General features: G+C 37.0%; 11 protein-coding genes and 1 long non-coding RNA gene across 18 annotated transcripts; 8 read left to right on the forward strand and 4 right to left on the reverse strand.

Annotated features, from left to right (window-relative positions):
- The first annotated feature begins 150 nt into the window (after window positions 1-150).
- LOC110843256 (contact site A protein) lies at window positions 151-1,577 on the forward strand. The gene is made up of 5 exons (XM_035848411.1): window positions 151-286; window positions 346-662; window positions 735-886; window positions 978-1,014; window positions 1,101-1,577. Exons 1-5 carry the CDS (start codon window positions 282-284, stop codon window positions 1,514-1,516), a joined length of 927 nt encoding a protein of 308 aa, XP_035704304.1. The 5' UTR covers window positions 151-281; the 3' UTR covers window positions 1,517-1,577.
- A 379-nt stretch (window positions 1,578-1,956) lies between these two features.
- LOC110844110 lies at window positions 1,957-3,752 on the forward strand. Its single transcript, XM_022090234.2, has 6 exons — window positions 1,957-2,258; window positions 2,345-2,546; window positions 2,626-2,942; window positions 3,034-3,185; window positions 3,275-3,311; window positions 3,399-3,752. Exons 1-6 carry the CDS (start codon window positions 2,129-2,131, stop codon window positions 3,668-3,670), a joined length of 1,110 nt encoding a protein of 369 aa, XP_021945926.1. The 5' UTR covers window positions 1,957-2,128; the 3' UTR covers window positions 3,671-3,752.
- Window positions 3,753-3,973: 221 nt separating this feature from the next.
- LOC110844823 lies at window positions 3,974-5,559 on the forward strand. 2 transcript variants are annotated; one of them, XM_022091121.2, is made up of 5 exons: window positions 3,974-4,141; window positions 4,219-4,438; window positions 4,502-4,961; window positions 5,037-5,073; window positions 5,154-5,559. In XM_022091121.2, exons 1-5 carry the CDS (start codon window positions 4,060-4,062, stop codon window positions 5,408-5,410), a joined length of 1,056 nt encoding a protein of 351 aa, XP_021946813.1. In that variant the 5' UTR covers window positions 3,974-4,059; the 3' UTR covers window positions 5,411-5,559. The 2 variants fall into 2 exon arrangements, with proteins under 2 accessions (XP_021946813.1, XP_035704079.1); XM_035848186.1 differs by having other exon boundaries at window positions 4,219-4,961.
- Window positions 5,560-5,653: 94 nt separating this feature from the next.
- LOC110843257 (G8 domain-containing protein DDB_G0286311) lies at window positions 5,654-7,639 on the forward strand. 2 transcript variants are annotated; one of them, XM_035848185.1, is made up of 5 exons: window positions 5,654-5,944; window positions 6,016-6,235; window positions 6,308-6,758; window positions 6,854-7,055; window positions 7,438-7,639. In XM_035848185.1, the coding sequence occupies exons 1-5, from the start codon at window positions 5,848-5,850 to the stop codon at window positions 7,542-7,544; spliced, it is 1,077 nt and encodes a 358-aa protein (XP_035704078.1). In that variant the 5' UTR covers window positions 5,654-5,847; the 3' UTR covers window positions 7,545-7,639. The 2 variants fall into 2 exon arrangements, with proteins under 2 accessions (XP_035704078.1, XP_021944910.1); XM_022089218.2 differs by having other exon boundaries at window positions 5,657-5,944; window positions 6,854-7,639.
- On the reverse strand, window positions 7,622-12,082 carry LOC118434487. Of its 3 annotated transcripts, none has more exons than XM_035848188.1 (6): window positions 11,985-12,082; window positions 9,292-9,778; window positions 9,117-9,223; window positions 8,725-9,041; window positions 8,575-8,649; window positions 7,622-8,509 (listed from the first exon to the last, which is right to left on the reverse strand). In XM_035848188.1, exons 2-6 carry the CDS (start codon window positions 9,462-9,464, stop codon window positions 8,243-8,245), a joined length of 939 nt encoding a protein of 312 aa, XP_035704081.1. In that variant the 5' UTR covers window positions 9,465-9,778; window positions 11,985-12,082; the 3' UTR covers window positions 7,622-8,242. The 3 variants fall into 3 exon arrangements, with proteins under 3 accessions (XP_035704081.1, XP_035704080.1, XP_035704082.1); XM_035848187.1 differs by lacking the exon at window positions 11,985-12,082 and adding an exon at window positions 10,605-10,713; XM_035848189.1 differs by lacking the exon at window positions 11,985-12,082 and having other exon boundaries at window positions 9,292-10,346.
- LOC110844920 lies at window positions 10,089-10,882 on the forward strand. The gene is made up of 4 exons (XM_035847143.1): window positions 10,089-10,210; window positions 10,315-10,537; window positions 10,610-10,805; window positions 10,871-10,882. The coding sequence occupies exons 1-4, from the start codon at window positions 10,114-10,116 to the stop codon at window positions 10,880-10,882; spliced, it is 528 nt and encodes a 175-aa protein (XP_035703036.1). The 5' UTR covers window positions 10,089-10,113.
- On the forward strand, window positions 10,917-11,392 carry LOC118434488. The gene is made up of 3 exons (XR_004834077.1): window positions 10,917-11,057; window positions 11,124-11,160; window positions 11,255-11,392. It is a non-coding gene; the product is annotated as an uncharacterized LOC118434488 (long non-coding RNA).
- LOC110843587 lies at window positions 12,025-13,496 on the forward strand. The gene is made up of 4 exons (XM_022089555.2): window positions 12,025-12,208; window positions 12,285-12,501; window positions 12,585-13,038; window positions 13,133-13,496. Exons 1-4 carry the CDS (start codon window positions 12,118-12,120, stop codon window positions 13,397-13,399), a joined length of 1,029 nt encoding a protein of 342 aa, XP_021945247.1. The 5' UTR covers window positions 12,025-12,117; the 3' UTR covers window positions 13,400-13,496.
- A 17-nt stretch (window positions 13,497-13,513) lies between these two features.
- Window positions 13,514-22,762, reverse strand: LOC110843586 (dihydroxyacetone phosphate acyltransferase). Its single transcript, XM_022089554.2, has 15 exons — window positions 22,554-22,762; window positions 22,123-22,432; window positions 21,875-22,051; window positions 21,677-21,806; window positions 21,505-21,549; window positions 21,227-21,386; window positions 18,743-18,893; window positions 18,654-18,666; window positions 18,236-18,459; window positions 17,979-18,161; window positions 17,663-17,908; window positions 17,421-17,588; window positions 17,139-17,329; window positions 16,987-17,057; window positions 13,514-14,192 (listed from the first exon to the last, which is right to left on the reverse strand). Exons 2-15 carry the CDS (start codon window positions 22,324-22,326, stop codon window positions 14,083-14,085), a joined length of 2,073 nt encoding a protein of 690 aa, XP_021945246.1. The 5' UTR covers window positions 22,327-22,432; window positions 22,554-22,762; the 3' UTR covers window positions 13,514-14,082.
- A 15-nt stretch (window positions 22,763-22,777) lies between these two features.
- LOC110843588 (peroxynitrite isomerase THAP4) lies at window positions 22,778-25,524 on the forward strand. Of its 3 annotated transcripts, none has more exons than XM_022089557.2 (5): window positions 22,778-23,001; window positions 23,404-23,514; window positions 23,590-23,709; window positions 23,783-24,272; window positions 24,394-24,654. In XM_022089557.2, the coding sequence occupies exons 2-5, from the start codon at window positions 23,407-23,409 to the stop codon at window positions 24,495-24,497; spliced, it is 822 nt and encodes a 273-aa protein (XP_021945249.1). In that variant the 5' UTR covers window positions 22,778-23,001; window positions 23,404-23,406; the 3' UTR covers window positions 24,498-24,654. The 3 variants fall into 3 exon arrangements, with proteins under 3 accessions (XP_021945249.1, XP_035704083.1, XP_021945250.1); XM_035848190.1 differs by having other exon boundaries at window positions 22,779-23,001; window positions 23,280-23,514; XM_022089558.2 differs by lacking the exons at window positions 23,404-23,514; window positions 23,590-23,709; window positions 23,783-24,272; window positions 24,394-24,654 and adding exons at window positions 24,786-25,060; window positions 25,128-25,231; window positions 25,325-25,524 and having other exon boundaries at window positions 22,797-23,001.
- Window positions 25,525-25,651: 127 nt separating this feature from the next.
- On the reverse strand, window positions 25,652-26,357 carry LOC110843258 (neuronal acetylcholine receptor subunit alpha-7-like). Its single transcript, XM_035848192.1, has one exon. The coding sequence runs from the start codon at window positions 26,335-26,337 to the stop codon at window positions 25,717-25,719; it is 621 nt and encodes a 206-aa protein (XP_035704085.1). The 5' UTR covers window positions 26,338-26,357; the 3' UTR covers window positions 25,652-25,716.
- Window positions 26,357-27,419, reverse strand: LOC118432961 (neuronal acetylcholine receptor subunit alpha-7-like). The gene has a single exon (XM_035848191.1). The coding sequence runs from the start codon at window positions 27,169-27,171 to the stop codon at window positions 26,395-26,397; it is 777 nt and encodes a 258-aa protein (XP_035704084.1). The 5' UTR covers window positions 27,172-27,419; the 3' UTR covers window positions 26,357-26,394.
- Window positions 27,420-27,513: the final 94 nt, after the last annotated feature.

The raw sequence follows: 27,513 nt of genomic DNA on the forward strand, positions 1-27,513 counted from the left end.
TCTCACAAAAACAGATTGAATGTAATGGATAAGCTCTCAATTCAATAACACAAATTATTCTGGTGTCTAGATTAAAAATACTAATTTATTACTGAAATGAATAATTTTCAGTTTTCAGTGCTATTGCAGCTCAAGGAATCATATCTGCATTTATAAATCGACTTGAGGGAATTGGCACAAATAGGCTCCCTTTACTTCCACAATATCCAGAACATATCTGTATCAATGCGACCGAGTTTGGATTCGAAGATGATACCATTGGGCTCCGCTATCATCACAAAATGCTGTAATTACGAATTAAACGACTACAACTTGTAACTTAGATTGATGGTTTAAATGTTTCAGGACCGACCTCGAAGTAATCGGCCTTCACACAATAGTGGACAACGTACGAATTTATTTTGACGACCAGCACCCCGACTTTCCCCTCAGTATTAGATGGACCGTGGATACGCCACGTGTCGATATTTTAGGCGACTATAGGATGGAACTCGGATTGGGAGACGGTTTCAATACTTCTCATGAAGCTCATGACGCATCTTTTAATATGGAAGATGGATTTTTCTTCTTCTTGGCCACGGCGAAGGTCTTCCCACTCGACGAGCCTTTCCGTTTTGACAATATAACACTTTCTCTTGGAAATAAAAATATAACTTGGATTGGTAAAACAACAGATTATTTTATGTGACCTTCTTGCATGATATCTCGAAAACCACATGATTATATCTGTATAGCGAATTGGATCATTGAAACTAATGAATTACCAACTTACGAGGGTCTATATGATCTGGGTCCAGTAATACAAAATTTCATGCAAACCATCTTGATCCCTATTATCAAAACTGTTACGGGGATTCTGCCTAGCATTCTAAACATTATTTTTAAGGTGGGTAATATTTACGTGACAATTAATAATTCCGTCGAATGAAAATTTAAAATTTTACAAAAGTTTATATTTATGTATATTTGTCTTTAAGGATTGTTCTGTGCTAGACCTTGTTCAAAATCAGACAGGTAAAAATCGCTCATAAGATTTTAATATGAACACAGATAAATGCATGCACAATCATCTAACTTGTGGTTTGTATGTATTTATTCAGCCTGCCTCAACACTGACTTGAGAGAGATATTTGGAAGTTTATCTACGTCGACCTTAATCCTTACGGATAATGATTTTGGGAAAAATTTTGTAAATGATTGGGGTACTTTTGGCGTCAATGAATGTCCATTTCCCACCGTGCCCACAATTCCAGAGATAACGACAACTCCAGTCGACATCACTACCGATTCCGCTGTGACCTCCCCAACCACAGGTACGTCGCCCAGCCCTACGGAAACCACAGGTGTGTCGCCCAGCTCCACGGAAGGTCCGTCGCCCAGCTCTACGGGAACGACAGGTGTGTCGCCCAGCTCCACGGAAACCACGTCCCCCGGAGGAGCTCCTCAATTGCAGCCAACCATTATTTCCAGTGCCGTGATGTTTGTTATCCTTACATATATCATCCATTTACTTTGAGTAATTTATTTTTAACATCGTAAGAAGAGTAAATTCTTGTCTTACTTATTTATTATTAGAATATTTACAATACTGACTTACCTATTTGCATAGTCAAGCACATATGCATTTATGTAGTCATACCCAATCAACTCACGCATACTTTGTACATATTATGCATTCTCACAAAGCTCAATACCACCTGCATGCCACCTGCATTCTTGAATAATATGTATAGTTATATATTCTAGTGTTGGACTTGGTCACACTATTCAACTGATTAGTCCAACAATGTCAACTGTTTATCAAAGATTGAATTGTTTTATTGGTTGGAAAAGGAAAATTGTGCATATCTCACCCGATAAATGATGATCTTGCTTTGAACGAGTGACATATGTATGAAGTTGCACAAAGGTGAGGAATAGATTTAATGAGAATTATATTTACAATCCGCAATATGTAGACGTGGTTATCAATATGTGTGTATTGATCTCCTTATCACTGGACAAGTCAATGCATAATATATAGCAAAAAGTGGGCACGTTTAATTGTCCAATACTCATATTCAGTCCCCAATTAATTTAGCTTGGTGCCCAAGTCTAGTAATTCATAATTAAAGCAATAAAAACGAAAATGTTGCACAAAAAGGTTATGGTTTTATTGGGGGTCCTTTGCGCCATTTCCTGTGGGAGAGGACAAGGTCAGGTTGCAGAGGAGGGTCCTCCTGGTAACATTTTTGATTTGTCGCCCAAGCAAATAGAAGGTTGGTTTATTTATAAAACAGGTTTAAATAGTGAGTCGGAAGTATTATTAATTTATTTTTGTTTATGATTTCGATCTCATTGTCAGTTCTTAGCGAGGTTGCCACCCAAGGAATTGTTTCGGCATTTGTAACGCGTCTTGCTGCAAGATACGGGTCGGTCGAATCCAACCCAATTGGAACGAAGGGGGCTTCACTCTTTCCAGAATATAAGGAGTGGATGTGCATGAATGTTACAACGTTCGACCTTATCATTGACCTCATTGGCCTTACCTACAAGCATGAAATGCTGTGTGTATAGAACACAAATTTAGAATTGCAATCAGCATTTTGTATGAGAACCGGATTAGTAATGTTTTTTTAATTTTAGAACCGATTATGAAATCAGAGGGATGGACAAATTAGTGGACAATCTTGACCTTTACGTTAACTTCTCGGATCCTGATCAACCAGGCAGTATTTCGTGGAGGGTGGATAATCCTCTCCTCGATGTTTTAGGCGACTATAGGATGGAGCTCGGATTGGGAGACGCTTTCAATACTTCTCATGAAGCTCATAACGCATCTTTTAAGATGGAAGATGGATTTTTCTTCTTCTTGGCCAGTGCAAAGCTCCTCCCACTCAACGAGTCCTTACGTTTTGACAATGTCACAATTTCTTTCGGCACCAAAAATATGTCTTGGTTTGGTAAGACATACAATTCTATAACTTTCCGATGCATTGTATTGGAAAATATTTGAGGAATCAACAGGATTTGATTATTTGTTTGAATGTATAGCACATTGGATCATTAAAACTAACGGATTAGACACTTACGATGGTGAACTTGATCTGGCCCCAGCAATACAAAATTTCATGCAAACCGTCGTGCTCCCTATTATCAAAACTGTTACAGGGATTCTGCCTAGCATCCTAAACCTTATTTTTGGAGTGGGTAACATTATGCAGCAATTATTTCTATTCTGTCGATTGTGACCAAGATTTCGAATTTTACAACAATTTATTTGTTTGTTTTTAAGCGCTGTTCTATACTAGAGCTCCTTCAACCTCCTGCAGGTAAAAAGCACCCAATTCGCTGTGCGATTTACATACTTGTGTGTACTACAATCAGCCTTATGAAATTAACTTATGGTTTATGTTTAGCCTGCCTCAACACTAACTTGGACGAGATACTTGGAAGTTTTTCGAAGTCGAACTTAATCCACGCGGATTTTAAGAACAATTTTGTTAGTAATTGGAATACTTTTGGGGTAAATGAATGTCCAGAACCTGTTGAAATTACAACTCTGGATGACGTTACCACTGAGCAAACGACCATCACAACCGCTGCTGTTGGTGTGCTAGGTCCGGAAACAGGGTTCCTTTTCATTACCACAAGTCTTATGTATTTGGTGACTCGTTTCGTGGTTGTTTAATTGGTTGCAATATTTGTTAACTTGCATAATTCGAAACGATTGCTAATAAAATTTGAGTTTAATGAAACTGGAGTAAAATTAACTCTTGATGTTTGGACATATCTATATATCGATTTGATTATATTTGCACTTATGTATTTCTCATCAAACCTGTCAAATTTTGATCAAGGTTATTCACATGCACTCTGGACCTGGCACAAAGGCAATGTGTCACTATATTTTAATCGATATCAATCAGCATACTTATCAAATTGAATTGATATGGTGCCTGCCAATTGCCTGGTTATCAAAGCATGTTATGATTATGCATGCCAAGATGAACTACATAATTTCTGAAAGATCTACATATCTAACTTGTGTACATTCTTATTTCACGCAAACATTCCATTATGAGAATTTCTACACTTATAATTTACATTTTCATATTTCACAACCATGGAGTGAGTAGTATTGTGGCTGAAGAAAAGATTTGTAAGTCATAAAAATTTTCAAAATTTTGAAGTTAATAATGACAATAGCTATTTTCCCATTTATGCAAATATCTCCAGCCGGATATGTTCTTCTTGCTCAAACGATTTCTCACCAGTTTAGTGAACGGGAGCAACAAATACGGAACGGCAATCTCCTGACGAAGGAGGACAATGAGGTCAACCCATATATCACTGTAATCCCACCCAACCTCCCAGACCCAGATTGTTTCGGCCCAGGCGTTATTCCAATTAACATCACCATCCCGAATCAATCGATTCTTGGAGAAGTAGGAGTTACGTTAGTAAAAAAACTACCTGATCCTAATTGCATGCATTTTTTCTTAATATTAATACTAAACAGGTCCGAAACGAGAGCATACGGATTTTCCAAGATTCGTGACGAGTTATCCTTTGTCGCGTTAAATGGGGAATTCATGGTCAAGTGGGAGATTAATATCCCTCTGATCCAACTGGAAGGAAATTATACTATGAATCTCACCGTGGAGGAATTGGGAAAAGAGACAAGTATCCTTGGCGAAAATCTGCTAACAGGATCTGTCGACAATGTTTTTTTCACGCTTCAAGGAAAATCAAACATTCCAACACTTCATGGGAAATTTATAATAAGTGATGTAGATCTTGATCTGGGATTTTCAAACTTTCATTTGGATGGTGGCAATAATGCTACCGTGGGCGGAGTTACGATCCAGTGGGACACATTCAGTGACAATTTCCAGACATATTTTAATACTTTTTGGAATAACGAGACACGGGCAATCATCAATGCGATGATGGTGTGTGATATCAATAAGATTATTGAAGTGAGTATCATAGTTTTGTTTTTACTGAAATTTCATTAACTTGCATATATGTCATAATTGTTACTTATTTTCTAGAATTGTACAGTGGCCCATTTTATTGCTGGAGACTTTGGTATAAATACAAAGAACGAAATCAAAATAATAAATGAAATATGCATGTACTTAACAATCCTCTCGCCCTATGTTTTAAAGATTGCTTTCACTATGGGAATCAGGAATGCTACAAAATAAACGAGACAATTATTGAAATTGGACACATTGACAAAATCAAGCCCTTATTTGAGACATACGTCGTTTGTTTGGAGTTTAGAAGTACAACGCCAACTTCTCAAATGTCTAGTAGCACTACGCCTTCTACTAGTACGACAGATAATAGTGAAGGAAATCAATTCCAAAATTCCATGAAATTTGTGATGCCAGTGCTCTTTGTTTTATTCATGGTATTTTAAAAATAAAAAAACACAATACAATTTTTATTATATCATGAAATACCAAAGTGGAAAAACCGTTGAGTAACATTTAAGTATTATTTTTACATGAGTGCTTAATTCCGATCTGAAGGAGGGAATTATTTCTAAATACAATTAACTTGAACATACATATGCATGCATATGCGTTCCATTGATTGGTATCAATTTTAAGATAACGAATCAATCGACTGGTCTTGTGTAATGTCACATACTTTTAAATGTCGAATAACCTGTTGGACCTCAATCATGTCATGCAAATATCTCAACTAATTGTCCCATGATTGATTACACCTGTTAATTATTACGTTAAATTTTACAAAAGTTGGGGGATGAATTGTATGCAAGATACTTGAGCCCATCTCAGTCGTTCATTTTGGGTGAAGAGTTGTGGAAGTCATTCGGGACAGCATATAATCATGAAATCGATCCTTTTCCTTGTTGCGTCAGTCGTGGCACTAACAACCGTTGCACAGGGTCGTGTGGCCGTTACTAATCAAAATTACACGATTCCATGTAAAACAAAATACTTTTACTTATAGAAAAAATATTTATTTCTCCTAATAATTGATTGCTCATCAATACAGCTGCAAAGGTATGGTTGGTGCAGACGATAACGTTCAGCTATGTCAACCGTTTGCTGGAAGAGCTTCGGGACAACATGTATGCATCACCTGGGGAAGCAATGGCTTCCATAATCCCTCCAATTGATGATCCCCTTATTGTAGCACCCGTAGAAATACCGGTTGAAATCCGTTTTGACATTGATGGTAAACCCATCAGTGTCACGGGACTGTTAGCCTTAACGTGAGTAAAATATGCATAATTGCTCAGAGACCGTTTTAAGAAAAATATACGTTAAATAAAATTGCGTTTTAGGGATGACACGGAAGTTACCGGTCTAGGCAATTTGGAAGACAACTTTGAATTAAGTCTACAGCTTCCTCCTTATAAGGCAGCCTGGGATGTGACAATCCCTTCGATCAATGTGAATGGATTGTATAATATGGATTTAATCCTTGACCTTGGAACACCTCACTCGGTAACAGGAAGTGGAGCCCTTACTGCGTCTGTGACGGAAGTATTTTTGCATATAGTGGCCACCCTGAAGGTGGTTGGCAACTTGGGGGTTCGTGAATTGGAGTTAGACCTTGGCTTTAAAGGATTGACCTTGGATGGAGGAGAAGCACATGTGGATGAAACGCCAATCAATTGGGAAAGTGTGGGGAACAACCTGCAAACTTGGTTTGATACGACGTGGACAAATAATCCCGAAGTGAAAGGCATAATAACTGAAGCTGTTCGATGTTCTGTAGACCATGTAATCAACGTAAGTACAAACGTATATATTAAGAACCCTTCATGTAATTTATATGCTATCCATGTAATTTATATAACTACGTGACTAATGTAATTAATTTAAAGAGCTGCACATTGATCGGACTACCCCTCGACCCATCGTGCCTGAAAATTGAACTAAATATGGACTGTTTGCTACCACCAACTACAGACCCCACTGAACCACCAACTACAGACCCCACGGTCCCACCAACTTCAGACCCCACTGAACCACCAACTACAGACCCCACGGTCCCACCAACTTCAGACCCCACTGAACCACCAACTTCAGACCCCACTGAACCACCAACTACAGACCCCACTGAACCACCAACTACAAGCCCCACTGTTGCACCAACTACAAACCCCACTGTTGCACCAACTACAGACCCCACTGTTGCACCAACTACAAACCCCACTGTTGCACCAACTACAAACCCCACTGTTGCACCAACTACAAACCCCACTGTTGCACCAACTACAAACCCCACTGTTGCACCAACTACAAACCCCACTGTTGCACCAACTACAACCCCACTGTTGCACCAACTACAACCCCACTGTTGCACCAACTACAAACCCCACTGTTGCACCAACTACAAACCCCACTGTTGCACCAACTACAAACCCCACTGTTGCACCAACTACAAACCCCACTGTTGCACCAACTACAGACCCCACAACGACCACAGCTCCTACAACAACGTCTTCAGGATTTTCAACTATGTCTAGCTCAATCATAATCATTATAGTCAGTATAGTTGCAAGATTCTGCTAGCTTCAAGTTGAAATTATGGCATGCACTTATGTACCTGTACAGTATTTTGATGCCTTTTCGAATAAATTGAAGTGATATACATGTATATATATCTATATCTAAGATCAATTGCCATTCTTTCGCTTCATGACAAACTACATATGTAATGTTCTCATGTTGTTTGCACCTATCTAATTTTTACTTGGATCGTCGTCCCTCAAATCTAATTAAACAAAAATATACATCTACATATTTACCATGTGTTATTCCATTCGGTGTACTGACTCCGAATAATTAGTATGAGAGATATATGCAAATTTTCACCTGAAGAGGAGAAAACGCGCCTCAAAGTCTGTAAATTTTACAGACCTTCATTGTGAGTCGTACAGAGATATCCAGCATACAAATGTATCAATCAATGATTTCCTGCTCTTAATCATTTTGTTCTATTATTGCACGCCTCAAGATATTTAAAGTATTTAATACTAACGTTTATCTGGACAACGTCATTATTAATTTTGGTGCTAATCGTAAGTAGTTCTGAGTCATCGGTCATCAGCACAAACGTGTTTGAACATGTTACTCATTAATAAGGAGACCCAATAATTTGCGTAATCAATCGTAATTTAGCATTGACGTATTTTTTGCATGCATGAGAAGATAAGAATAAACATGAAACCCAACAACAGAAAATGAGAAGAGAAATTAAAATTAAAATTTCAATTCAAGTTGTCAGCCAAGTCAGTTGTGAATGGTTTGAACAGTAGTTGACCCTGGTGATCACGTAGAGGGAATCGAATTTGTATTCCTTCAAATTCTTGTTGTGGTCCGATGATGCAGTGACCGGATCTTCCAAGCCTATACGCTCGCCTGATTTGCGGCAACGACAGTCCACCCTTCTTGCCCTCTTCCGTCTCAATGACCTCGTTCAAGTAGACAACTTTGAGCGTCTCGGTCTTGGTTTTGCGTTGGCCTGCTGCTGAATACTTGAAGGAACACATAAAATTAGAGGATGTATGGATAATTAGCAAGAGAAAGTTATGTTACATACGGTATGAAAGCTTTCCCATTTGAACGCCGCTTTCTGGTTAGTCTCCTTACTAATACCCGTGTTTATTTCAATGTCCTAAAAAATAAGTTTTAACTATGTAATGTGCATGTGTATAGTGAGAAAGGATGGGAAAAAATGGTTCATAATTACCTGAAGAAATGCATGGTATTTGTTGGTTCCATCATCATTCTTTTCCAATAGCATCTTCGCAGGTCCTGAAATACTTCTCGACAAAATGGTTTGGTGAACGTTGCACCCACCGGGTGCAGCAGACGTTCCAACATATGCCGAGCATTGTGGTCCATTCTCAACACCAAAGAACCCATCCAATTGCTCCTCTCCTACTGTTGCTGGTACTATCAAAATTACATTTTGATAGTACGACTGGACGACACTTCTTTGTTTCTCTGCCAACCTTATGAATTCCTCTTCTTGATCATCGATAGGGGCTGTTTGATTTATATCCCCTGCAAATGAACAAGCATACTAATATTATTATTATGACGAAATTATTATTATTATTATTGTATGCACGTATTTACCTTTGAAAACATCCAACTTATCCTTGTCGTTGCAAAATGAGGCTACGTGGGTTTTCTTATTGGTGGCCGCGGCTTGTTTCCGTTTCTTGTCCGCTCTCTCTTTCCTCCTAAAATAGATAAAAAGATAACATGTGCATGATAAGTTTAGGCTGGTTGGCTTTATGAACCCACTTACTCAGCTTCCGTCCCGTTGTGATGCAAGTAACGATGAGTGCCTAGTGCTTTCAGAGTTGTGCATTTCGCTGGACAGAGAGGACATGGTACATTCTTTACAAGTTTGCTCCTCTTCCCAATTTTTCTATTTTTTGCAACGTCGTTATTTTCTTTATCGGAGTTATGTCTAGCCATTACGTAAATGTGGAAACTTATTAACCACTGGTAGTTCAAAAAAAAAGTCACAACAAAGTCTGAAAGGAACAGTAGTCGGGAGACAAAGTGCAATTTGTGAGAATTGAACAAACTGGTGTAAAAGTGAGTGAGTGATGGAGCGAGCAAACAAGTTTTTTCAACCCATATTGGTTTAATTGGATTTAGTCAAGTTTCATCTTGTTCTAAAGTCTGTCATTGGAATTCCAATTTGAGATCCTCCTGCAAGGCTTCAATTAGCTCCCCATACTCGACTGGAAATTTGAGATCACTTGATGGAAATTCAAATTTTGTACCTAGATGAAATTTTATCCAATTATTTTAACGTATGCATGTACATGTGTGAATATACTTTTTTTTCTGTCAATTCGCATATGATACATTATTTTGTCGTTATGTTACCAGTTCTATACTTACCGGTTTGCTAAACGACGGCAGAATAAAGGGCTTAACACTAATATATTTCCCAAAATCGTGCTTATCAGTTAAATACATGATTACTTGACGCTTGATTTGTTACATAAACATAAAAGTAGTCGTTTTCACATACAGCTTAACAGTTCTCTGTTGGACATTAAAATTTTGCATTTGAGTAAAATTTTCCAGACAATACGTTCTACCGGAAATCACTATGAAATCAATTTTCACCATTTGCACTTTTGCAATTGTTGCCATTGCTGGCACTTCCGCCCATATACTTTCTCTCGCCAAAAATGCTGAGATATATTGTAAGTAAAATATGTGTTATTACCATTTCGAAAATCAAAGAACTACATAAGAAACATATCTACATACACATGTATGCAAATTGAAAGCGTTACTAAATTTCCAGCTGCAAAGGAATACTTGGTGAGAGCGATAGTTTCAAACTGTATGGATCGCCTTGTGAATGAAATTCGGAACATGAACAACACTCGTGAAGAGCAAATGGTGATGGCCACAATTCTTCCCCCCTTTCCAGACCCTGTTATCATTCCGCCCACTGTTATTCCCGTGGATATTAATCTGGATTTTGTAAATCCTCCTGTTACCATTGCAGGAAATGTCGAAACGAAGTATGAAATATTCACAATATTGAACGTATCACAAATTAATATAAATACTTCAATGTAAAATTCCTACCGTAGGAGCAACTTGGAGATCACAGGACTCAATGGGTTGCAAGACAAATTTGAGTTTAGTATTATCGATGGCAGATTAAGTTGGGACGTAACCATCCCCACGATTTCCGTTTCAGCCAATGATTACACTGTAGAACTAGAAATTAAAGAGGGGGCTACTGTATCTCATAATGTTGCTGGGGGTGGTGCCCTTACGGGGTCGGTTTCCACTGTTTTTCTCAAGCTTGCAGCACAATTTAAACTTACTGGAAATCTCGGTCTCACAAGCTTGGAGTTTGATGTTGGATTCCGTAACTTGGCCATTGATGGAGGAGATGCAACTATCGATGGCGAACAAATTGTTTGGACTGAAGTTAGCAAACAGGTGCAGGAATGGTTTGACTCTACATGGAATAGTGATGCTAAAGCGGCTATCGTAGAAACGGTTCGATGTTCGGTGGATTCTATTATCAATGTAAGAAAATATTTGGACTCATATTACTTGATTTCATTTACTAACTATAAATGTATTAATTTTTAGCCATGCACAATAGCTGACTTAACTAGTGGAAATTTTGGTATGCAATATCCAGTATTTGTCGCAGGATCTTGTCCTCGAACGTTGTTATCAATCGGAAAAAGTAACACGGTTTTTGCTACTTATTCTTGCAGAGTGTTTGAGAGACCAAATTGACCCAACCTGCCTTACCCCAACCACCGGACCTACAACAATCCCGACGACTACTAGTGGTGCAATCTCCCCCATTTTTAATGCGTTCGTTTTTCTAACTTTAGGTTTTGTAATTCTCATCCTTTAATTAGCATGATTATATTTTACAATAAATATACTTTCTGCATAAAAAGTTGCATTTCAATAAATCTTATTTTCCTTGATTACCTGCCGTAATAATTTGTTGGTTGAATGTGATAAGGATAATGATAATTTATGTATGTATTTATAAGTCAGCTTTATCTGGGTGATTATGCATCACTGACTCGGTATTAATCCGTACCACGCATGCTGTACTTTTACATATGTAACACTAATTGACTTGATAAAATAACAAGTTTGCAGTGTTTTACTATGACTTATCGTCTCCACAATTCGTTATGCATAATACCACTACTAGTGTAAAAAAGTGCATGAAATGAAGAATGATGCTACTAGAATCATGGATCTAAGTATGGACATATACATCCGTAATCGACATTTAATTAAATGGGAAAATGACAAATCATTTAATATATTTTTCTAATCAATTGAAGTATCTGATGTTGGAGACTAATGTCAATGAGTGAAAAGATTGTCATGTGCCATAGTATGGATTCGATAAATTAAATTGTCTGATATATGCAAACTCAACAACCGTGACATAAATTTCCTTATCAAATTGTCACATACTTGATTGTCCACTAGTGGCAATATAATTCGGCAGGATTTGTTCATCTTTCCATAGTCAGTTCCCAGATCCCTTCGTGGTCGCATCGCTTTGGTAGCAACAAATTAATTGAATCAGATCTCAGGAAAAATCACAATGAAATCCATTCTCCGGCTAATCACAGTAGCTGTGGTATTGACCATCGTTAGTGCCAAGATCCCTCTCCCCAGGAATATCACAACTCATTGTAAGCGTTTAGATAATAACATGTAAATAAAAATAACAAATAATACAACTGAAATCTGACCGATTACTAATTTCAGCTGCGAAGGTATGGCTCGTCAAGACACTCACGTTTAGCTATGTGGACCGTTTGGTGAAGGAGTTGAGGAATGTGAATAGCGGGCCTCTGGAAGGAAAAGCCACTATTCTGCCCCCATTTCCAGATCCGGTACTTGTAGCTCCTGGGGAATTACCGATTGACATCCCATTAGATTTCTTGGAGCCACCAATTACAATCACTGGGAATCTGCAGACTACGTTAGTTTATTATATAAACAAAGAAAATGTGTATGCTGATTTGTATGCCTTCATTTTAATAATGGTTACATTTTTATGATTAGAACCGATTTGGAAATCACAGGACTGAGTGCTATAGTTGACAACTTTCAGGTTGTCGTTATAACAGGCCGTATTACGTGGGATTTGTCGCTGCCTTCTGCGGCCTTGTCCACGTCTGGCTACAACATGCACATAGAAGTCAAAACGGGAGAAGAAGTGACGACCACTATTGATGGGTCTGGAGACATTTCTGCATCCGTTGCCGATGTTTTCCTCAAAATTGACGCAAGTGTAAGACTCACAGGAACTCTATTAGTGCGCAGTTTGGTTTTGGACGTTGGATTTAAAGAATTGAGTCTGGACGGGGGAGTCGCAACGATTGACGGTGAACCTATCGACTGGGCGAAGTTGAGCACTGACATACAAGAATTCTTTGACGCTGCGTGGACAGACAATGATGAATTCAAAACAATTCTCACCGAAGCTGTCCGATGCTCTGTAGACCATGTAATAAACGTAAGTACACATTGTCTTATATACATATTTTAGGATACTTTTATATCTACGTTTTGTATGACAATTAAGTAAGTAAAATGCACTTAATTTAAAGGGATGTACATTGGCCGGAATAGTCGCCGACCCATCGTGCCTGAAACTTGAACTGAATATGGACTGTCTGGAGCCTTTCATCCCCACAGGCCCCACTGGCGAGCCGACCACAGCCCCCACTGGCGCACCAACCACAGCCCCCACTGGCGCACCAACCACTGATGCACCAACTACCACCGCACCTACTACAACGACGGCGTCGGGATTTTCAACTGTGTCAAATGCATTCATCGTCATGATAGTCAGTTTGGTTGTCAGATTCTGTTGAGGAAAGTTAAATAGTGCTGCATATTATTTATATTATACAGATGTTGATAAATAAAACGAACTAGTAAATTTTAATTTTAACTACGTAATGCCAAGAACTTAACAGTAAGCACTATTAAATCACGTACTTCATATTTATTGCTTTTATCAACAAATTCATAAAGTGACAAAAATCACCTGTACACAATAAACGGGACTACAATAATGAGCAACTTCTAAAATAGCATCACAAAATTAAGTACCAATACATAAGTTAAAACCTTTTTGGATTTCCATCAATAATGTACATCTAATAAACTCGTTGTAGTTGCAGACTAGGGGAATACGGATAAAAAGAAAAAAAAAGTTTGGAACAATCAACTAGAAAACTCACTTTACTATATTTTGTGCACCCAACAATGACAATAAATAAGTTACTTTATCAGTATCACTAATACTTACTAGAATAACTGAGCTGAGCATCTCTTGATAATTCCCACTTCCTACGATAAAAATCACAATCAACAAAAATACGTGTACAGTACACAAAATACTTTGGATAACAAGAAATACTTGTGAGAAAATTGAGTCTATCTATAACTATTTATCTAAATGCCATATACGTAAGAACTAAATATTTAAGGTCAAGCTCTATAATATCTACACATCCTCTTTGCAACTAAAACGACGTTTCATGGCAAAGTATTAAAGCTTGGCCTTCAATTGGAGCAGTTGACTCAAATCTTGAAAGTCTTGGACAGATGACGATGACACTGCGTTGAGTTTTGAACGTGATCTGAGTGGGAGGTAGTTCTCTGAAAAGCGAGATACAAAAATCAATCAAATTATGCTAAACCATATTAGATTAAACTGTCAACATATTTTCCAAAAATCACACAACATAATTTCATCTCGTGTTGCATATTGGATACATTAATATCTGTAGAGTAACCATTTAATAACGTGTAATCAAAGTGGGAAAGTACTAAGCTCGTAATCATAATGCAAACAAGACTTTGACCTACGTACGTATGTACATAAGTACATTACGAGGAGTACGAAGGAATTGAGTTATTCGAAATTCGAATTCATTACGTTTTCTAAATGATTCGTATACACAAATCTAGTATGTATTTATCACCTCAGTTTTTAGACAGTTATCATTGCACGTTATGTATGCAAGTGATGGTTGACAAGCATAAAGGAATGAAATAAACCCTTCAATAATCCATATTAAATGAGCAAAAAGGTTAAAAAAAGATGCCTACTAGAGAAAATTACACTTTTATACAACAACGTTACACGAAATTAGTCAATAGATAAATCGATATCCAATTTCATTAGCTCATCCCAAAGTTTCTCATACTCCACCTGAAAAATATGTAACTTGCACAAACCAATAAAATAATTTTAAAAAAGCTTGCTTAGGCGAGGCGCTGCTAAAAGGGAAAAACAAGGCCTGTGGGCATATCTTTTAAATATCTCGTACCTTTATCATTGTAACAGGAGTTGGTGGCTTTGCATCACCGCAAGGCCAAATATTTTGACCATATAACATACCACGCCGTTTATTACTAACATCTTCTGGTAAGAAATGGAATTATTGCTAATTAAAATTATATCTATATATATAAATGCTTAAACAAACGATTATTGCTTCGAAAGGTCATAAAATTGAGTGGAGTTTGTAAACTTATTATGCGGAGGACTAATATGATCAATCATATTTATTTAGCTCATGATTTAATTCAATAGTTAACCAGTAATTCAGGTAGCTACTAAATTTTATGGACGTGCAAAATTTTCCGTAGGTGTTTAAATGCAAGAAATTAAGATACCGGCGCACGAATAAGGAGGACACCACGCGAGGATGTATTTCCTAATTTTATTTACATAGTAAAACAACTAGTTTTCAATTCTAATTTAAAAGTGATAAATGATAATTTTGAGAAATTCGTGAACCCAGATTATGTTCTTCTGAATTCTTGAGAATATATTCTTTATTGCTAGAGATTTATCGTAAAATGTTTGGCCTTGCGGTGATGCAAAGCCACCAACTCCTATTACAATGATAAAGGTACGAGATATTTAAAAGATATGCCCACAGGCCTTGTTTTTCCCTTTTAGCAGCGCCTCGCCTAAGCAAGCTTTTTTAAAATTATTTTATTTCAAGGATTTTAGGTGATACATATTTAATTAATTGCACCTCAAAATTGTTAAACTTTTTGAAATGAAGACCGAATGTGATTTGAATTTGCAAAAGAATTTGTAATTAATCTGGAATCTGGATTAATAATCATGCCTAAGGAAGAAAGTTTTAGGGCGATTGGCCAAAAATGGAAATTACAATTGACCAATTAATTTGGCTAATTGCAATTGCGTAAACACAACTACTTGTATTAGGAAAATTGTTATATTGATAGCTAGTAGCAACCAACTAGGAATATTGTAATTCTTGCTTAGCAACATGAATAGTTTCAGATGCCTCCATCAAAACTTTTTCAGTTTTGGACCGATCTCAGCCGGATTTGTTTTAAATGACGCACAACCGATTTCTGCATGATAAAATCATGTTTTATACATATAGTCCTGTGGCGCAAGTATCTCAAATTTTGATTTTAAAGTTTCAAATCTAAATTTGAGAGCAAAGAGTAAAGTTTTTCTATCGGGCATATTGAAAAACATCATCTCCTAATTCTCCTCTGCACGATTGCTCTTCACACCATTTGCGTAGGATTAACCGTTTAGGCTCTAGCCTCGCTGACAGTTTCAAAGGGTGTATACGAAAGCATACTTAGGCTTCGCCGTAACCATGGTGACGCTTTTTTTCAGCACCCATTGTTACTTTTGCCTCACCTAAGAAAAAATCCGTAATCGAGCCAAGACTAATTTCTGCTTCTCACTCAATCATTATCATGTACGACGTCAAACGTCAATTAAATTACAAGCAGGTATTTAATTGTCCCAGTGATAATAATAGTGATAATAATCTTGGTCAGCCCATAAACTAAACCTATATATTTACATACTACTTATCCATTTGCGATACAGAAATGTCACCTCCGATATATACGTTCGACATTGAAAATTGCACAATTAAGTTCAGTCTGTTGGACCCAAATTCAGTGACGAAGATAACAATTCAATCGATTATTCACAATTACCAATACAATGGGGTCGATCAGGATGGCGCATTGAATACCATTACCATGACAGATCTCGTCTCACTGTCTCCACTTTAACTGTTGGCCCATTGTCGGTGGACATTAAAGCACGACAGTGGGTATAGATCACCCGGAAAAAATATGATTGTCCACCCTTTTAAAACTACACAGGCACTACAGCACTACATTTGTACATATATCGATCGACAACCACCTTTTCTAATTTCTGTAATATATTTCATAACAAAATTATCAACTTGAACTCATTGCAATCCAAATTTATGTTACACAATTAGTCACTAATGGGGAGAACAAGAGATGATGTAAGGTCATACATATGTACTTATGTCGAGATGTCGAGAAATGGTTGTGCTTATGTATACAACAATTACGACTTGAAATAGGAATTAAGATACAAATGTGTAATAAGGTAACAAAAAATTACCAATCAGGATAATAAGCTGAGCGAATCGCTGGCTATCCTTCACAACCATGCCAAACGAGTTTCCAGAGTCTCTGATAAATAAATAAATAATAGAATGAAGTATATTTTCGGCTATGCTATTTATAAAAATAAAAGCATGCATTTCTGCTTACAGTTTAATTTTTGTTACGACACCAAGTTTGATAAAAGCCATTGAAGCATTGTTCAAAGTATCGAGGGACAGGGCACCGTAGTGATTAGGAAAATGGGATCCCAATAACTGGCGAATGTAGCTTTGTGACATCTTTCCTAAAAGTTTTACTTCAACTATTTGTGATTCAGTTTGGTCTTCTTGGATCGATAACTGTACAATATTAGAAGAAACAGTCGTTTGTATAAGCACAGTAGTCAATTTTAACATTATGTCTGATAATTACTAGAGTTTTATAATTTACCTGGGCAAGTGTTTTGGCCACACCCCAATATGCAATGAGAAAAGGTTCTATAGATAATCTAAGAATCTTACTCATTTCTTCCGTCTCCGTCGTCCACCTGCTTGTGTGACCATTTGATCGGCCTTTGTTCAAGTATACGTTGAAAATTGAGGACGCTTTTGAGGCTTCCTGTATAATTAAAATTACTTAACATGTACAATTTATATTAACATTAACATGAACATTACTTATTATTCCTTTACCAGCATTTCATTTCCTCTATCATATATAAAGTCATCGAATAAGAGCTCCCTCAAAAATGCATAATCTTTAAGAATGCTCTCTTCAGACGTACTGCGTTGAGCATTATCTGATATAGTGGCAGAGTTAGTGAGCACGGATAAGAGAGCATTCGGCACAATAAGTGGGACGAATTGATTCGCGTAGTGTTGAAACTTCATCCCGTCTACAGTTTCATCTTCGCCCATTTGAAAATGGACAATATGCTCCTATGAATACATTCAAATATATATTTTGCATATAAAGTATGACTGAATTATTTGGTAATTTATGACTCACTTCATTTTTTGGGCAAACAACAAGATCAGAATGAATAGTTAAAATGTGCCTAACATTCCACTCTAAAGTTTCTCCAGTAAGTGGAAGTCCGAAGTCAGAGCCATTCGGTGTGATTAGTGCTCTGAAGCCGTGGATTTGATTCATCAATTTTGGAAATCCTATAGATCTTTCACCCTCAGACATCTAAAAAAAATAGAATCACAACCATAAAAGGATAAGTTTAATATGATTTTTTTTTCATTTAAGTAATTGCTCACCTTAGCTAGGACAATTGTGGCTACGACAGAAAAAAGTGGGGTGACCAAGTTTTTTTGCTGTTCAATCACAACATTCAATCCCAATTTTTGTATTCTTTTCGTAAATATAGCGTCATCCACATATGGAGAGGCTAAGCATTCTCCCAACGTCTCACGGACAGAGATAAATTCTCCAAAATTTACGTACATCGATCCATACGACTGAGATTGTAACCAACGAAGCCCTTTAATAATAATATACGGGACTAAATTTTTATTTATAAGTATCAAACATCATATAGGTATGCATATTCAAGTTGATTGACTACTAAAAACCGTAATCAACATAACTAAACGAAACGAGTTTGTTACTAATTAGTAATTATGTATAAAGTGCTATTAATTTATCAAATAATTGTACGCATAGTTTGATTGTTACCTTTAATAAGACCCTGCAAGAGCCGGAATTATTGATTAAATCCAATCCCCAGTAATCAATATATTAATTTTAAATCACAATAATTTTACATTTGTTGATTCCTTTGGTTTCGGCTGTCCCAGTAATTCTCTGGCATACAAAGTTTCTTCCAACGTCCGGTCATAGCTCATACTAATTGGAAGGATAAGAACGTCAGGAATTTCTCGATCTCTGACCAACTCGGCAATGGAGGTCAGAAGTCTGAAATTAAAAAGTGGCAATAAATAAATACAAATGTCTGTATACCCTCTGAAAATTAATAGAAGACAAAAAGAACTACAAACGAATCGCCAGATCTACTATGAATGAGGACAGGAATTCATTTTAATTTAGTCTTTCTCTATACGCCGTAAGTACGTATTCTACCGATTAATTGCGATAAATATTTGTGTATCCCAATTTGCAATTATATATTAATTAGTTAAGTATTTGGAGATACCTAACATTACATAACATAAGAAATATGTACAGCAGATGAATTTGTAATAAATAAATAATAATTGAAATGTGAGTAATACGTGTAAATGAATTTGTATTAATTTCATGCGTACCATTAGCACACAATTAGTAATAGATTCGCACTAAATTCGCACTAAATTCTCACCTCATTAACCTTTAGGATCCCAGTCCACGAATGTCATGGAATTTATTAAATTTTCACTTAAATCCCATGTACACAAGTGTCATGGAATTTGTAAAACATCCCACAAATCCCAAGTCCACGAATGTCATGGAATTTTGAAATTTGACCCTGTGTCCCAGATACATGAATATCATGGATACGCGACAAAATGCGTTGAATCCCGTATACACAAATACGTGTATTTTCAAAAAATTACAAATTTGGCGACCGTGGAAACATTGCATGAAATTGAAGGGTTTTGATATGGCGCCCGAGTTAGGGCTTATGGAATCGTGATGGTTGTCCGTCTGTCTGTCTGTCCGTGAACAGGCTAGAGCCAAAACGACTGACCCGATTCACATGAAATTTTTAGTATATGCAAATTGGACAAAGTTAGAAACGAGTTCGCAGATGGGGAAATTGGTCAAGTGGTTGACCGGTGGGGGTCGTCTGAGTGGATGGGGTACTATACACTAAAATTTCAAAATTGTCATAGAAAGCTGAAATTTGGTATAGAGCTTGCTAATGGCTTCTATTGAAAGAATATGAAGTAAAATTGCAAAATCTTACCGAGGGGACCCTATGGGTGACCCATGCCGGTTTTAAGACATTGTCGTAAAAATATAAAAATCGGCATAGGGATACTGAATGGGTTCTCATGAAAGTATATGAAGTTCAAAGTGGTCAATGTGTAACCTTAGTGACTCTAGAGGGTGACCCATACTGGTTTTAAAAGTTGCTATTTTCAGCTGGAATTTGGGATAGGGGCTAAAAATGACTTCTGAATAGCAAATAAAACTTTGGAAGATTTGAAAGAAGCAAGTCACAGTGGTCCTGGTAGTCAAGGAAGGATTTGTAAATACTCCACAAAATAACAAATATTCTGCACACATTCGACCATTCCCAACACGGGGTGTGGTAATCGCAGTCCGGTCAATTCGGACAAAAATTTAGGAGCGGTCCGTCCTTGACTAAGGACATTGTATAATTGCAGACAATGTAGGTTTGTGGCTATTTTTGAAAATCGGTATGGGTCATCTCCCTCCTCCACCCCATATTGTCCCTCTGGTTAAATATTTTTAGATTTCCCCTCCGAGTCTTTCATTACACGCCATTAGCACTCAATGTGCTGAATTTCAGCTTTCTAGCGATATTTTCAAGTTTGGTGTCGATTCCACCCACCTATCTATATGACCTCACTCGACAGATTTGGCTCACTTGCGAACTCGATTATTTTTGGCACCTGCAAAATTTGAAGGCAAACCGTTTTGGGTGTATGGTATCGGTGGACCGAAAGACAGACATGGCAAATACATAAGGCCTCACTGGGATAAAAATTTCTGGTTCGGGCTATGCGAAGCTGTACTAATAGGTTTTTCACCACGGTAATAGTATATGTATATGGGAAGTAGTTTTTGTGGATTATCATTGCATGTGATAATACAAATATATTCCGTTGGTTTTTTCTTGAAAATAAAATTCGGGTCAGTGTGGTCGAAAAAGATTCAGCAGCTTGGGTGCGTGAGGACAGATAGCTGACAATTATTTGGGCCTTAAAGGGCATTTAATTGAAGATTAATTAGGGACTTAGTGATACGATTTTTCGTGACAACAATTTTGAAATGGGATCCTAAAGGTTAATGCATGTCAATCATCACCAAATTTACACAAAATTCGTACACATTTGTTTGTGTTAATTTTGTGCATATTTGGTACAAGTAAACTTGCAGTGATAAATTATTGGTATGAATTTTGCAAATGCGACTTGTACAAAATAAGCACAAGTCGGCTTCACATTTTAACGGAAAATGTGCATTAATCCAGTTGTACAAATTTGGTACATTATTTGCAGATTTTGGTTGCTTGGGTAGTTATTATATTATTAGAAAAATATTAGTAAAACTCTATTTACCCTATCTTTGGATAAAGGGATTTGCCTGATCGACTTCGTGTCCCTTCTACAAACATTTCCATGGGATGACAACCGGATAACACGGCTCGTTTAACATATTCAGAGATCAGTGCCCAATACAATGAATCAGCCCCGAATCGACGACGGATGAAGAAAGCCCCTACAAAGAACGAAGGAAAATGTTAGATTCAAAGCCTTTCCTCATGATGAGGTCAATCAATGATATTTGGTCAGAGTTGCTCAATAATTGAAATTGGTGTGAAATTGAAAATACTCACCCGCTTTTCGGAGCAATTCTGCTATTCCCATCATTCCCATAAAATCTGAAATATTTTACATACATACATTACGCGTGAATTCAGTCATTATTGAGTGAATCAGGAATAAGTGATAAATGATTGATTGAACATGGATTGAAGGTAATTAAATGTCACCATGTAAAGCTCTTACCCATGCCTGCAGCAATGATTGGAAGGGGAAGGTCAAAAGTGAAGCAAACATAAGAAAGGAGAAGAAAGTCGACGTAACTTCGATGGGTTGGGAGCAAGATGACGGGATATCGTTGAAAGCAGTCCTTGATCTAAAGGTAGATATATAAATTAAATTAAAGACTTGAAATGCATTAAACACCTTTATTCGTTTGCATACTTGTTGTAGTTTTTGAACATTCACAAAAATGCTGGAAAAGTGGTTTTTAGCTAATTTAGAGAGTACGTAGCCGAACCACCGAACCGTGTAGAGATGATAATCATGCGCCATTTCAGCCAAGATCTGTTCCGCTTGTTTTGCAACATCCCTTGAGTCACGTCCTTCCTTTACTGCGATCTATAGGATTACATAAATGGTTTCATATTTCTTGTAAATGGCATATCATTTTATCTATATCTTAACCTCACCTCTCTTACAACTGCTTGAACCCTGGCGCATTGCAATACACTCGCCACCAATTCCTTTGGTTCCTTTGCTCTTCCACGAACAAAATATGTGGAGGGGTTGTACGGTCTCGACGCCCACCTAAAGTCATTAGACCTTCTTCTAGCACTCAGGATATCTTGAAACATTGGAGCCGGGATGTTGGGAGGGGCAGAAATTGAGCCCATACTACAAATGAATACTGAATAATGTCAAATTCCCTGAAGAAATCGGCTTCTTTCTTGTAATGCCTCCTATGCCCTGTGCGATTTGTTCATCAAAGACTAGCACATCCTGCAATTAAATGTTAATGCATCATTAGACATCTATAACTTATGTGAACACATCGAGGTCATGTATGGTAGTGGTACCGATATTTTGATAATAATAAATAATTACACTTTGTATTTCTCACCTTCGATTAAATCCCGGCCAGACCCTTATGTTTCGAGCCAATATGAATGACCAGTAGACGTGTCATCACCACAATATTTAAACCCACATTGTAAATGTTTGTAAAGTTTTTAATTGCAGAGTGGGCATTTAAATAACAAGAAGCCACGGTCGGCAGGATCTAATACCGTGCTGTATTTTAGATTTGAGCCTTCCGCTTGAACCTAACAAACCGGCAACAACTCATTTTCCTCACCTGCTCTGATTTTTGAACAACAATTGAACGGCATTACTTAACTTGTAGGTTGAGCTATTGATATAATTAATACAAATAATTCTGTTCTGACTGATCAGAGGTTAAGTAACAAATCAAACAAACCTATACTTAACAAATCAAGAAATACTGAAGTGAGCCTAAAGTGTGTTTTTGGAAATTTTGTTATAAAGATTCTTTATTAAAGAACGTTTCGGTAAGTTGTAGTAAATTTAAATATCATATATTATGAATGACGGATACATGCTAATTACTGATAATTGCTAGCTTATTTTTGCAATTTTCGATTTCATATTCATATACTGACATCTTCACTATTTCACTTCAATATTTTGTATTGTTGTCTTGTCGGTAGCTTCTGCATTTGCATTCGATATAAAACATAAGAATGTCCATAATTTACAAACTTATGTACGTTTAAAATTGTACCGTTTATTGGCACATTGTCAGTGAATGTATTTGTGTGTCACTCAGTTGGCTTGGTGTCATGTGCGTGTTGTTACCATACGATGTCATACTTCGACCTTGACGGGTATCACCGGACAATGTGACTTATTTGATAAGTCTTCACTATACTACTGACTGGCTGCCCCCACAGGAAATGAGAATGGGCCCCCCTTCACCTTACTTTTGTATTCAGTGTGGTCATCCTGCACCACAGGTTTACAAAACTTATGCAAATGGAAATCTTGTCAAGTTGCTGCCTTGTGTGAGTGTTTGCATATAAGTTATTATTTTTTTAGCATCGAGTTGGTATTTTCATTGTGTTTCCTTTAATGAATAGAAATCTTGTGGAGAACTTATGGACAAATATGTCGAATATGATAACATAATTATCGCTCTGAATTTAATACTTCTTAATCCTATGGCGTATAGGCACGTTCTGCTTAATCATGCCTTCGAGGTAAGAATGAGAGTTATTGAAATTTGCAGTGTAAATCAATCAAAATAATGTTTCTTAAAAATATATTTTGTAGGGTTTTTGGAAACTGGGCGTCGTGTCCCTCTTTGTTGAGGCGTATTGCTTCTGGTGCTCTAAAAAAGGGGTGGAACATGACGACGCGACTGATTTCTATGAGTTAGAAATAAATTTTTACACTGCCCTATTGCGAACATTTTTCGCTACGGTGTTGTTCCATGCTGCTGTTCTGGGGTCATGCCTCCTTCTCCCGAAAACAGGAGGTGATGAGAACAACGTTTTCGGATTTGGACCACGACAAACAAATTCCATGAAACGAGGAAGCAACAAAAGGAGATCGCTTCCAGGAAATGTATCGCCATCAACATCATTCCCTTCTTCAGGGAATTTACAATTTTCTTATCTAACTGTGTGGAAAGGCCTTTGTCTGTCTGGATTTGCAGAAATGTTCAAACTTGTCGCACTGATTTGGAGCTATGCAAATGATTATGAGAGAATTTTCCTAGTTGAATGTTTGTTTGTGTTGAGCAATACACAATGCTATTTTGGTGAGTATGTACATAAATATATTTAAATTTTGACGATACATATTTTAATATACTATCAATAATTGGTCTGACTGAAACTAATAACGCATTTTATAATTATTGTATTTTTCGCGTTTTATAGTGACCACTGGGATCTCACAAGTCAAGTCATTTTTCTTAATTGGAACCTGTTACTTTCTTACTAAATGTGTTCTGAGATACTATGATCAATTTATTACGCTTTAGAAATCAGATACCGATTATGCAAATTGTATTTGTGATTGATAACATTTGCTAAATTTTATACTTGTTAGTTACCCATCTTCTAATATGTATTTATACTCATGTTTCTTGTGCAATTTTTTATACATATTAATAAACAGTTAAATCAGTATAAACGAAATGATACTACTTTTTGACCTATTGACATAGTTCGCCTTTGCGATTTAGGACATTTTAACAATTTATATTTTACTTCAAATTTTGTGTTATACATATATCAACAATCATTTGCCTTTGTTGCATTTCTTCCAGAGCCATGATGGAAGGTGAAATTAACCCAATGTTGAAATCCATTGGATGGTTGGTTGGTCGCTGGGTGAGTAAGGACGGAGTTGGGTACTTTCCAACCATTAAGGATTTTCGATACCATGATATCATGGAATTTCGACTTTGCGGGGCTCAACCTCTACTTGCATACACCGCGTCTTCTTCCCACCCTGAAAAAGGTAACCCCATGCATTTGGAAAGTGGATTTCTTCGGGCGAGAGGTAATGGGGACCTTTCACTTATGGTGGCACACAATTTTGGTAAGTCAGGGAACTATGGTTCTTAATAAATTATCAAATATGTGTTAATACTATGCTAAATACTTAGGACTGTCCAGTTTGGAGGAAGGGACCGTGAATGACAAGGTTATTGAAGTTGTGTCCAGCAATATAGGAAGAATGACAGGTTCAAAGGACCCTTCGGTTACAGAGGTATACCATCATGTACATATTCATATTAATTTCGTATTATTGATTAATTTTTTAATACTTAAGCATATACTTATTTATTGTTTTAATTCACAGATGAAACGCGTCTGGACGTTGGTTGATGAAAATACCCTTACTTGCAAAATGTGGATGGCTACTTCGACAAACACTGAGCTGACAGAGCATCTCTTTGCTACTTATACGAAAACGGGTTGAGACGAGTGATTCCATTATGCTTTATATGCACAATATTTTGATTGATGGAAATAAATGAAAAATTGAAGATTGATAATATACTCAGGCAGTTCTATGCAAGTATACATAAGATTTAGGCTAGATATGGGTAGAGTATCAAAAAAAAATTTGTTAACTCCTCCGATAAATTTTACACTCACTGATCAATTACATAATTAATTTAAGACATTTTTATATACGTATTTTTATTAATATTTTATCAATATACATAATTATATATCAGTTTATTCAAGTTAGGCGTATGTGGAAACAAGCAAAACTGCAATTGAAATTAAGGCAAACACAATGGAAACTACCAAACATAACCGGTCTACAACTACAGCAGCGTACATCCATTGTTTCTTGAATTTGCGAATTGCAGAGGTCGTCTCATCGTTTGGTTTCTCAGTAAAGTCCTTCGTCTGCATCTTTTCTCCTTCCTTCTCTTCATCCAGCGGCATCATAATGTCGCTCACTTCCATCGAAGGGTCATTTTCCTTTGTCCCAGGTTTCACAAGCCTACTTCCTAATCCAACAATGTTACCATGCGGCTCCATAAGTTGCATTCTCAAGACCCAGGGAAGCCAATTGAATATCAAGGCTTGACTCGTTGCCCCCATTCCTTTTGGATTAGAAGATGATCTCAAATTAAGATTTATAACTACCGTGCTCACGACAGAAGAAGCAATCATGAACATAATGCAGTTAAAATATGTTCCGAGTAGCGGAACATTGTCGGAATTTGCTGGCATCGATTCTGCAATCTGGTTCAAGAAAACAATCAAGCTGAACAATACAGTAACTCCGAGGGACAATTTCTCTCCGGAATGAGGGGGCAGGGTAAACCCCAGAATGGCCAGAAACCCTGTATACATTTGTTTAATTGAATATTTGTTATCATTCAATTACATTTACTAAAAAATAACTTGAAATTAGTTTGTACCAATTAGAAGGCAAGGGACGATAAGATTGAAGAAAAAATACATGCTTTGCCGTTTGATGTTTATTTTAAACGTAATCGAAACATAAGGTTCTGGACAGCACTCGTAAAATTTTTCGTTCCTCAATGCTTCAATTCCAGTCAGCTTCCATTCCCCATGTGGTATGTAACCACTGGTATCCATACTTTGGGTGCTATTTTCCATCAGACTCAAGTTCATTTGTAGCCCAGAATAGGTCCAACTGCCGAATTTTATGTCGCAAACTTGTTCATCGAACGGAAACCAGGTCACATCCATTTTGCAGGTGGATTTCAAAATCATTGGAGGCACGTGCAGCACGGTCCCGTCGTTTTTGATGTACGCATTTATAAAGCTCCCACGATGATGCATGGATTGAAACAACTCTTCGTCCGCCATGTTGTAGAGGAGAATGTCTGGCATCCAGATCAGGTTGGAAGGAATTCGAACTATGGAAATATTATCGTGCTCGGAAGCATTCCACACGAGATTTACATCATGCCAAACAAGGCGCAGCCAAGTGTTGATGGTGATTATTTGCTGTTTTTCATTCACGTCGATTATCTGGAGAAGAGCCATTCCCATCTTGACGGAGAGAACGATGCTCTCTGATGGGATTGGACGCGTTAGTTTGTTGTACTGGGCAAGAAGGGAGTTTATGAGGAGACCTTCTGTGGGTGAGGGGGATGAAGGTGGCAGAAAAATGACACAGCCAAATATGAGGCTTAGGAAAATTAAGATATAGACCATTTTAAATCTTGAAATATTTTATTACAATGGAATCTATGTACATGTGTATTTTAGTTTGAGAAAGAAATAGTATTATATGCAACGCAGTAATAAAAACTATACATAAATGCGTAAGGTTAAAATTAGCGAATTAGACAAATTATAGTGAATAATGTGTGCATATTGAAGATGAACTCGAGTATCATGAATTGAACGGACACACCCTTTGTAAACTGCCTGTATTATTGTGCTATTAATGTGTGTATTATTGTAACTTCTTGGCTAAATTAGGATTAATCAATATAAATATTTGCCGAGTAATTTACTACTATCGTTAATTAGCAAAGTAATATTGATGATGAA

This window comes from Folsomia candida, unplaced genomic scaffold, assembly GCF_002217175.1.
Source record: "Folsomia candida strain VU population unplaced genomic scaffold, ASM221717v1 Fcan01_Sc002, whole genome shotgun sequence".
NCBI lineage: Eukaryota > Metazoa > Arthropoda > Collembola > Entomobryomorpha > Isotomidae > Folsomia > Folsomia candida.

What these genes read in the sequence shown, in the direction of transcription:
- LOC118432961 (XM_035848191.1), bottom strand. Translation starts at nt 27,171, where the DNA reads ATGGTCTATATCTTAATTTTCCTAAGCCTCATATTTGGCTGTGTCATT.
- LOC110843257 (XM_022089218.2), top strand. Translation starts at nt 5,848, where the DNA reads ATGAAATCGATCCTTTTCCTTGTTGCGTCAGTCGTGGCACTAACAACC. An exon ending in TCAAAATTACACGATTCCAT is followed by an intron (nt 5,945 to 6,015) that starts GTAAAACAAAAT and finishes TCATCAATACAG; the next exon opens with CTGCAAAGGTATGGTTGGTG. An exon ending in CTGTAGACCATGTAATCAAC is followed by an intron (nt 6,759 to 6,853) that starts GTAAGTACAAAC and finishes ATTAATTTAAAG; the next exon opens with AGCTGCACATTGATCGGACT.
- LOC110843256 (XM_035848411.1), top strand. An exon ending in TAAAAATATAACTTGGATTG is followed by an intron (nt 663 to 734) that starts GTAAAACAACAG and finishes ATATCTGTATAG; the next exon opens with CGAATTGGATCATTGAAACT. An exon ending in CCTTGTTCAAAATCAGACAG is followed by an intron (nt 1,015 to 1,100) that starts GTAAAAATCGCT and finishes GTATTTATTCAG; the next exon opens with CCTGCCTCAACACTGACTTG.
- LOC110843588 (XM_022089557.2), top strand. Translation starts at nt 23,407, where the DNA reads ATGAGAATGGGCCCCCCTTCACCTTACTTTTGTATTCAGTGTGGTCAT. An exon ending in TGCTTAATCATGCCTTCGAG is followed by an intron (nt 23,710 to 23,782) that starts GTAAGAATGAGA and finishes TATATTTTGTAG; the next exon opens with GGTTTTTGGAAACTGGGCGT. An exon ending in CAATACACAATGCTATTTTG is followed by an intron (nt 24,273 to 24,393) that starts GTGAGTATGTAC and finishes CGCGTTTTATAG; the next exon opens with TGACCACTGGGATCTCACAA.
- LOC110843258 (XM_035848192.1), bottom strand. Translation starts at nt 26,337, where the DNA reads ATGTATACAGGGTTTCTGGCCATTCTGGGGTTTACCCTGCCCCCTCAT.
- LOC110843586 (XM_022089554.2), bottom strand. Translation starts at nt 22,326, where the DNA reads ATGGGCTCAATTTCTGCCCCTCCCAACATCCCGGCTCCAATGTTTCAA. An exon ending in TTCAAGCAGTTGTAAGAGAG is followed by an intron (nt 22,052 to 22,122) that starts GTGAGGTTAAGA and finishes GTAATCCTATAG; the next exon opens with ATCGCAGTAAAGGAAGGACG. An exon ending in CCACAATTGTCCTAGCTAAG is followed by an intron (nt 18,162 to 18,235) that starts GTGAGCAATTAC and finishes TATTTTTTTTAG; the next exon opens with ATGTCTGAGGGTGAAAGATC.
- LOC110844823 (XM_035848186.1), top strand. Translation starts at nt 4,060, where the DNA reads ATGAGAATTTCTACACTTATAATTTACATTTTCATATTTCACAACCAT. An exon ending in ATATCAATAAGATTATTGAA is followed by an intron (nt 4,962 to 5,036) that starts GTGAGTATCATA and finishes CTTATTTTCTAG; the next exon opens with AATTGTACAGTGGCCCATTT. An exon ending in TTTTATTGCTGGAGACTTTG is followed by an intron (nt 5,074 to 5,153) that starts GTATAAATACAA and finishes TATGTTTTAAAG; the next exon opens with ATTGCTTTCACTATGGGAAT.
- LOC110844110 (XM_022090234.2), top strand. Translation starts at nt 2,129, where the DNA reads ATGTTGCACAAAAAGGTTATGGTTTTATTGGGGGTCCTTTGCGCCATT. An exon ending in ACCTACAAGCATGAAATGCT is followed by an intron (nt 2,547 to 2,625) that starts GTGTGTATAGAA and finishes TTTTAATTTTAG; the next exon opens with AACCGATTATGAAATCAGAG. An exon ending in GCTCCTTCAACCTCCTGCAG is followed by an intron (nt 3,312 to 3,398) that starts GTAAAAAGCACC and finishes GTTTATGTTTAG; the next exon opens with CCTGCCTCAACACTAACTTG.
- LOC118434487 (XM_035848188.1), bottom strand. Translation starts at nt 9,464, where the DNA reads ATGGCTAGACATAACTCCGATAAAGAAAATAACGACGTTGCAAAAAAT. An exon ending in TAAGTTGGATGTTTTCAAAG is followed by an intron (nt 9,042 to 9,116) that starts GTAAATACGTGC and finishes GTTCATTTGCAG; the next exon opens with GGGATATAAATCAAACAGCC. An exon ending in AATGGGAAAGCTTTCATACC is followed by an intron (nt 8,510 to 8,574) that starts GTATGTAACATA and finishes TGTTCCTTCAAG; the next exon opens with TATTCAGCAGCAGGCCAACG.
- LOC110844920 (XM_035847143.1), top strand. Translation starts at nt 10,114, where the DNA reads ATGAAATCAATTTTCACCATTTGCACTTTTGCAATTGTTGCCATTGCT. An exon ending in CAAAAATGCTGAGATATATT is followed by an intron (nt 10,211 to 10,314) that starts GTAAGTAAAATA and finishes CTAAATTTCCAG; the next exon opens with CTGCAAAGGAATACTTGGTG. An exon ending in GCAGGAAATGTCGAAACGAA is followed by an intron (nt 10,538 to 10,609) that starts GTATGAAATATT and finishes TTCCTACCGTAG; the next exon opens with GAGCAACTTGGAGATCACAG.
- LOC110843587 (XM_022089555.2), top strand. Translation starts at nt 12,118, where the DNA reads ATGAAATCCATTCTCCGGCTAATCACAGTAGCTGTGGTATTGACCATC. An exon ending in CAGGAATATCACAACTCATT is followed by an intron (nt 12,209 to 12,284) that starts GTAAGCGTTTAG and finishes TACTAATTTCAG; the next exon opens with CTGCGAAGGTATGGCTCGTC. An exon ending in CTGTAGACCATGTAATAAAC is followed by an intron (nt 13,039 to 13,132) that starts GTAAGTACACAT and finishes CTTAATTTAAAG; the next exon opens with GGATGTACATTGGCCGGAAT.